At 43.4% G+C, this 7,475-nt stretch overlaps 1 protein-coding gene across 1 annotated transcript; it reads left to right on the forward strand.

Annotated features, from left to right (window-relative positions):
* Positions 1-448: 448 nt before the first annotated feature.
* On the forward strand, positions 449-2,825 carry LOC147882547 (uncharacterized). The gene has a single exon (XM_087401025.1). It carries the CDS (start codon positions 1,174-1,176, stop codon positions 2,155-2,157), a length of 984 nt encoding a protein of 327 aa, XP_087257151.1. The 5' UTR covers positions 449-1,173; the 3' UTR covers positions 2,158-2,825.
* The last annotated feature ends 4,650 nt before the right edge of the window (positions 2,826-7,475 follow it).

Raw genomic sequence — 7,475 nt, forward strand, 5'->3', positions numbered from 1 at the left:
AATTCGGTTAGAGTTATTACGGGAACATGAGCCAATAGGAATCCGGGAGGTGAGCATCCGATAGATTGGCTGTGTAAGCTCATGGTAATGTGAGTTGGTGTTGTGTGGCAACATTTCATTGGTTGTCGGTTGAGTGACGGGGGTGGCCGTAACTATGTGGACACTTTGATTCTTCATGCGAAACTCAGTGTTTGGAGTGTATGTGTGTGTGAGAGAGAGAGAGAGAGAGAGAGAGAGAGAGAGAGAGAGAGAGAGAGAGCGAGCAAAGTGGGGTGCAGGCTGGCAAGGCTGACAAGGAGGGGAAGTAGGTGGTGGAAGGAGATTTAACGGGGTATTCAAAATTCCAGTTGTGTAAAAGCTTAAGGCTTAAGGATTAGGCAATAAAGAGTTGGCAGGTGGTTTCGTGGTGGCGTTTCATTAAATAAGGCCTTGCTAAGCTGGCCTCCCTTTCTAAAATTTACGCTGACCTTCTCGTTTCTTTTGCCAAAGATCTGCTCCTCACTAGCTTATCGAGCTCTGGCTATGGTGGATCCAAGCTCCTTTGGCTATGGCCGAACCCCCCTTCCCTTAGCCCCCTCCTCTTTCATCTTCTGCATAGAGCTTCCTCTTCGCTTCCACATCTCAGTGGAACTTTGGCTTCTGGTTTGATTTCAGGAAATGCACCTGCATCACCACCTCGGATCCTTCCCCCCCTCCCCTCCGCATTTTGGAGAGAAAGCACACGTTCCCCGGCGATTGCATTTGCAGTCTAGATCCGCCCGTGCATTGGCCTCTGCAGCCGCTTTGAGACGAGTTCCTGAGGGTGGGCGACTGCTCGATGGTTGAAAACGGCAGGTTCTTTCAGCCAGCTTATAGCTCCCTCTGCAGCATAGCTTCTCCTGTTCGGTGGTTTGGGTTTGTGTGTTTCGGGGCTTCAGTCCTTCCTTTGTGTTTGGATCCTGCCATTTTGTCCAATTGAAGAGCGTGTTTAGGTTGTAAAGTACTTGTTTCCTTCCCGTTACACTCCGGGCGGTGGATCCGTCTATAGAAATGATTTTGGCATGACAAGTGAATTTCTTCGCAAGGTCTGCGTGGGTTGTTGCCCAGGAACTGTTCTTGGGGTTTGATCCATTTGAGGTCTTTTCTCATTGCGGTTAATGGGCGGAGTGGTAACAGACTAGTGCAGCTCCCAAAATGCCAGACGTGCTGCCCTCTTGCTTTGGAGATCATGGATCTCAAGCTTCAGAAGCGGGAGGCGGTCGATCTTCCCAGAATTTGGTGACGTGCTTGTACAGTACTAAATTGGCCGGGCAATGCCGACTTATGTGCATCACATGGTGCAAAAGTCTCATGGGCCAGGGGCTCACTGTGGATGTGGACTATCCAGCATGTCAGCATACTTGCAACGTGGACATGAAACCGTGGCTGTTTTGGAAGAAGCAAGGATCTAAGAGTTTTGAAGTTGGGGGAAAGAAGGTTGAAGTTTTTTGGGATCTTACTTCTGCAAAATATATTTGCGGTCCTGAGCCTCAGGAGGGTTTCTTTGTTGCGATTGTCTGTGATCATGAGGTAGCATTGTTACTTGGAGACATGCAAAAGGAAGCTTTCAAGAAATTTCACACGGAACCAACTGCACCCGAAGCCACATTGTTATCTAGGAAGGAACATGTTTTTGGAAAGCAGTTGTATACCACTAAAGCGCAATTTTTTGAGAGCGGGCGGACACATGATATTGCCATAGAATGTCACACAGGTCATGAGAAAGATGCCCGTTTATCTGTCAGAGTAGATAAACAGGTGGTTGTTCAGGTAAAGCGGCTTATGTGGAAGTTCCGTGGTAATCAAACTATACTAATAGATGGCCTTCCGATAGAGGTGTTTTGGGATGTTCATAATTGGCTGTTCAACTCCAGCAGTGATGGGCATGCCGTGTTTATGTTTCAGACTTGCATAGCAAATCAGAAGCCTTGGTTAAGGGAAGTTGGGATTCCATCTTCTACTGTTTTACGAGGTCATTCCTGTCACGGATCCAAAGATTCAGAGAAGAAGTACTGTTTTTCAGAGGGTTCTTGTGCGTCTGTGCTCCAGTGGCCCAGTACCAACAGTTTCAAAGAGAAGGAACCCTGCCAAGGGTCAGCTGGATTTTCCCTGCTATTGTATGCATGGAAGCATGAGTAGTAGCAGAGATCCTGCTTGAAGAGTTTAACTTTGTCGATTGTACATACTGGGGATTCTTGTCTGTCCCCATCAAAATATCATTTATTGAAGCTTCACAGGCTTCCTTAGAACACAATAAAGCTTATTTTAAGTAGATTGTCAAAGGCGTTTGTGGAATAAAGGGAAACAGTTTGAGGTTAGGGACTAAATCTGTGGTATATGTATCAGGATGTCATCTAATTGTTGTTTGCTTATGCTAGTTCGTAATGGGTTTTAAACAAGTGCAAGCTTCCTAGCTTTCCAATCAGCTTGTATATGTACATTTCATGTTTGGGCATCCTCAACTTGTATCCCCATCCTGTTTGGGGACACGATGTTGGATGCAGCCTATTGAGGTCATCATGAAGGTTGGGTTCAGATATGTGCAGATATGTACAAGCTTCACTTGATGCCAGATGGTCTCCTTCTAGGAATTCTCTTTGATATCAAGCAATGGAGGCTCAGGGAACCACAACCTAAACTTGGGATGTAAACTTGGGATGAGTTCAAAATTCAACTTTTGATGGGATTTTCTTCTGACTGGCATGCCAGTTTCCTATCAGACATTCTTTGATCTCCTGTCCTATGATCGACAGATCACAATGTATCTTTGAGGATGTCATGTGATGTCATGTGACTATGGATCTCGTTCGGACATGATTTAATAGAGAATGTGGATTTCGTGGTGTCTTGTATGAACTGCATTTCCCTTTCCTTTATTTATGTGTGAATGATGTCTATGCAAGCACTCTTTAAATTAGCTTGATATTTCCTTGTATCATTTGTATTTTTGCCATTTAAGTAGTTATCCCAGAAACCAGTTTCACCTGTAAACAAGAAATGACAATCCTGGAACACATCATATTGCCCAGAAATGGCTTTTCTAAGGCGCCCAAAACGGGGTTTGCTGGTTGAGCGGTGTTGCCGAAACAGGAAATGCTGCTTGGGTTGCCCCAAATCTGCGTCACGTTCCTGTGCTGCCTGGGTTCTTTTCTCCGCTGCTGTCTCCTCGCTCTCATCTCAGCCTACAACCCTCTCAGCCCGCTCTCTGCCTCTCCAGCCTCTCCTCCTTGCTCTCCTCATCCTACAGCCCCCCGGATCCTTTCTGTCCTCTCCAACCTCTCCTCGTTACTATCCTCTCCTCTCCTTGCCCTCTACCTCTCCTTTCTCTCATCTCCTCTCCTCCTTGCCCTCTCGTCTCCTCCTTGCTCTCCTCAGCCCTTGCCCTCTCATCTCCTCCTTGCTCTCTTAAGCCCTTGCCCTCTCCTCTTCTTGTTCTCCTCTCAGCCCTTGCTTTCTAAGGATATATATATATACACACACTAATAATAAATAAATAAATTGAATGAAATTGTTTAGTCTTCACAAGTGGTTGTAGCTTGAATGAAGAGATTTTAGGCTACCTTCTCATTAACCTTCTCTTTTAGTGCTAGCCTCTCTCCTCCAAAAGGCACTTGTTTGAACAACTTTTAGAAAGATTAAGAGAAACTTTAATTTTGTGTGCCACTGAGAATTATACAAGAATTAGCCATTTCAGGTTTGTCTCATGTTTTGAATTGATTGTGTACAAGATCCATGAAAAATGCTACACACAATCCTTTGCTTTGTATCCCAGACCGTACTTTGTATGGGCTTAAGATCACCACACACCAATATTGATTTTGGACTTTGTGTGAGGAGTGGCACAAGTAGAGGCCTCAAACCACCTAAAGCTCATAATGCCACACCTGGCTCTTGTAAGAGCAAGCTATTAAGAATTCATCATCGACCATCTTTTCCAAAACTCTATGTATGTGTTGTGGAGACACTTTTTCGAAAATGGATCAAGGTGAAAAACTTCACTAGGCCTTCCATAAGGAGTGTGACAGTGATCTTGGTTTTAGTGTTGGAAGGGTAGGCATATGGATTTATAGTGATTGTTTAGGAAGGATGACGTAGGTGGCTGAGTGGTCATGATGTGTTGCTACGATGGTGGTTGTGTCAATGTCTAACCAGATTTGGCCTAGTGTGGATCGATAATTTGTTATTGGTTGATTGATAGCTTGATATCATGATGTTTGTTGTAGAGTTCTTGGATACATGCAAGGTGTGTGCCCAGTTAGTATTGAAGTTTTCAATCACAATGGTTGGCTTGCTGTTGCCCTAATTGAAGAGAATCTCATGAAGACCTGCGAAGAATTTTGCAATGGGTGCTTTTGGCGATTTGCATGCTCTGACTATGTGAACTTTATTGTCACGTTTGGTGTTCGAATGTAGTGCTTATGATCTCAATGCTATTTTTTGCTATCACTCTGCTAGTGAGCAGATGTTGCATTGTCTTGCATAGAAGTGTGGACCATATTTGTCGAAGCATGATCTTTCACCGAAGTTGCTTGTGAGGGTTATGGTTGCTATTGCTCTTTGTTTCTTAGAGGCATAGAATGTCGAAAGCTACGAGATTATTGTCTACTAGTATGTCTTGCATATGTGCATTGAATGAGACTATGTTCAGAGATTCGATGGTTATGTGGAAGTTGCTTTACAATGGCATGTTTCTTTGCAAGCATTCCCATCTTGCCATTGTAGTCGTGAAATCTTGTCAAGAACAACATTATCAATTATGATGCATTTTTTTTACACCTTATTGAGAGCAAGCATTCCCATCTGGCTTTTGTTTGTACTTATGAATTCTTGTCACCTCATTGAGCAAGTATAGATTATCTATGCATGAAATTCGAGAGAGAGTTGTGTATGCTAGTCCATGGCTCCGAATGTTTTTTGGGTCAAATGTTACACTTGCCATTGTTAGCCCTTGTGATCTATGTGTTCTATTGTTGTCCAAGTTGGTGATATTGTTTCATGATATAGTTGCAGGTTCTCGTATCATGTGTTCAACTTGATATTTAAGTTGTGGAAGTCTACCCAAGCTAATGGTTTGTCTAGTGCAGTGGTTAAATGTTGAGAAGTGCCATCAACACCATTCGCTAGCCTCTATATTGCTTGCACAAATGTTGAGCATGGTTCCTTGTGCTAATGTCGTATGCAATCTAGCTATTTACTTGTGGATCTTTTGTTGATTTGGCTTGTTTATTGCATGTCTTGTTTTTTTTGTCAAATTGCTTGTATGATGTGAGTTGTCCTTGGAACCTTGTCGAATATGTATTTGTTGTGCTTTTCTTTCTATGCACTTGTGAAGAAGAGGTGCACCACTTCTATGTTTAGGTTTGGCCTTTTGTGGAATGTCATGTTTAGGTAGGCCAAATCATGGGCTGTTTGTTGTCAGACTCTGATTTTGTTTGGGATGCCAAACAAACTTGTCTTTTTGCCGCATTGTTGCTTTAGTTCATAGCATCAAATTTTGTCTTGCTAGTATGTAGACCTCTAGCTAATTTCAAACCGTTTCAACTTTCTCTAGAACCCCTAAGTAGGCAGTATGCAAGAGGGGGGTCCCTATCCTCTAATTCAGCATAATGGGCAGCCTACCTCTCACCATTATCAATAGCCTCACCAAGCTTCTAGAATTTGCACTGTTGCATTGTGCTCAAGTTCCAATCAATAGAATATCTCCCTCCAATATGCAACCATTTCATCTTCCTAGAGATGCCCTAACCACCTGATCTAAATTGTGGCCATTTTTTTTGGCTTTCAAGAATATGTGCAGCCCCCCTCACAATGCCCTAGTTTCCTCACTCTCCTTTTGTAGCTTGTCTTGATTGCCACCTTTTTTCGGGATCAATGTGTTTTGCATATCATGCAATTGTTTGAGAAGGCCATCCTTTTCATCTTCTGATTGTCAAGGCCATCTTTTTCATCTTTTGATTGTCAAGAGTTGCTACCATGGACTTCATCTCCCTTGTTGCACTCTCTGCCTCCATTTCTGTGCCATTTAGATATTGCTTCAGGCACTTGATGCACTTCTCTACCTCATGTCTTCTCTTTCTCTCCTCCATGGTCAACTTTTCAACTTCCTTTTCCTCTTCCTCTCCTATCTCACGTATTGCAACCGTGCTTGCAATTCCCTTGTGTGTGTTGCATCTACCTTGGATTGTGCCTGCTTGCTTGTTGATTATGCTTGCTTAGCCTTGGATTCAGCATTCTCCCCTTGAGATGTCACTCGGATACCAAATTTGAGTGTTCTTCATTGGCTTTTCTTTGTATTGTCCTCATCTTCTCATTAACTTTATGTAGGTGATTTCTAAGGCCCAAGCTCGACAAGTGCACTCCCATCTCCTTTCACCTTGTTCGTTGGGTTGATTAGAGATTATCTTCACCTTGGTTGTTATTTGGATTCTTCTTGATTGTAGCCTATGCACTACTGCAAATGACTTTTTGCCATTTTATGTCAAATATAAATTATAACACTTGGAATTTTCTAAAATTCACTTGCAAAATTCCATGTATAGTTCCAACATAATCCATTTTGCCTACAATGATATTTGTATCCCTCACACTAGCTCTACTATCTTGTGAGATGTTAGCCCCGACTCATTGATCAAATGTGTTGCACTTTGCATTAGTTTTCTTTGCATCAGTTTTTTCTAGTCGATAGTGACTCCATATGCCCACATTGCATTGAATAGATGGTACTATAGAGATAATGGATATTCCTTATTATATACATAAAGGTTTCAAAGAAATGTAAATAAAAGCAATATGATTGAATATCTATAGATCACAATCCTATGAAATTCCTCCTATCATATTTGTCACAATCTTCCCTCTTTGATTTTCATCCTTGAGAGTAGCTTCTAACCAATCGATGGTCAATAGGGGAGAATTGAAACTCAAAAGGGCCTCATAAGGAATGGGTTAAGAAATGGATTAGGCCTAATGCAAGTCCTCTTGTGGGGTCCAAGGGAGTCCTAACCCCCCTAGCTAGGTAGGTTAAGCCCAGTTGATCCCACCTCTTACACCTCTTACACCTAGGAGGGGGCCACCTCTTACACCTCTTACACCAAGGAGGGGGCACTTTTCCCAAAGTCAAAATTTTGAATTTTGAATTTGAATTCCCTCTCTCTTCCTCCTCCCTCCATCCTCCAAAGTCAAACTTTTGAATTTTGAATTTTGAATTTGAATTCCCTCCTCCTCCCCCCATCCTCCTCCTTGTCTCCCTCCTCCCTCCTCTTCCACACGTCCCGTTCCTCCTTCCTTCTCCTCCTCCTCCTCCTCCTCCCTCCCCTTGCCTCCCTCCTCCCTCCCCCCCTTCTCCTCCCTTTGTCCACACACCTCCTCCTCCCTCCTCCCACATGCATCCTCCTCCTCCCCCTGCTACTTTTTCCTCCTCCTCCCTCCTCCCACATGTGTCCTCCTCCTCCCCCCCT

The sequence above is a fragment of the Dipteris shenzhenensis genome, chromosome 29 (genome assembly GCF_047967505.1).
Source record: "Dipteris shenzhenensis isolate YYH24624 ecotype China chromosome 29, Dip_SZ_1.0, whole genome shotgun sequence".
NCBI classification, from domain to species: Eukaryota; Viridiplantae; Streptophyta; class Polypodiopsida; order Gleicheniales; family Dipteridaceae; genus Dipteris; species Dipteris shenzhenensis.

Bases quoted from the DNA above. Each gene is read 5' to 3' on its own strand.
- LOC147882547 (XM_087401025.1), top strand. From the start codon at position 1,174: ATGCCAGACGTGCTGCCCTCTTGCTTTGGAGATCATGGATCTCAAGCT.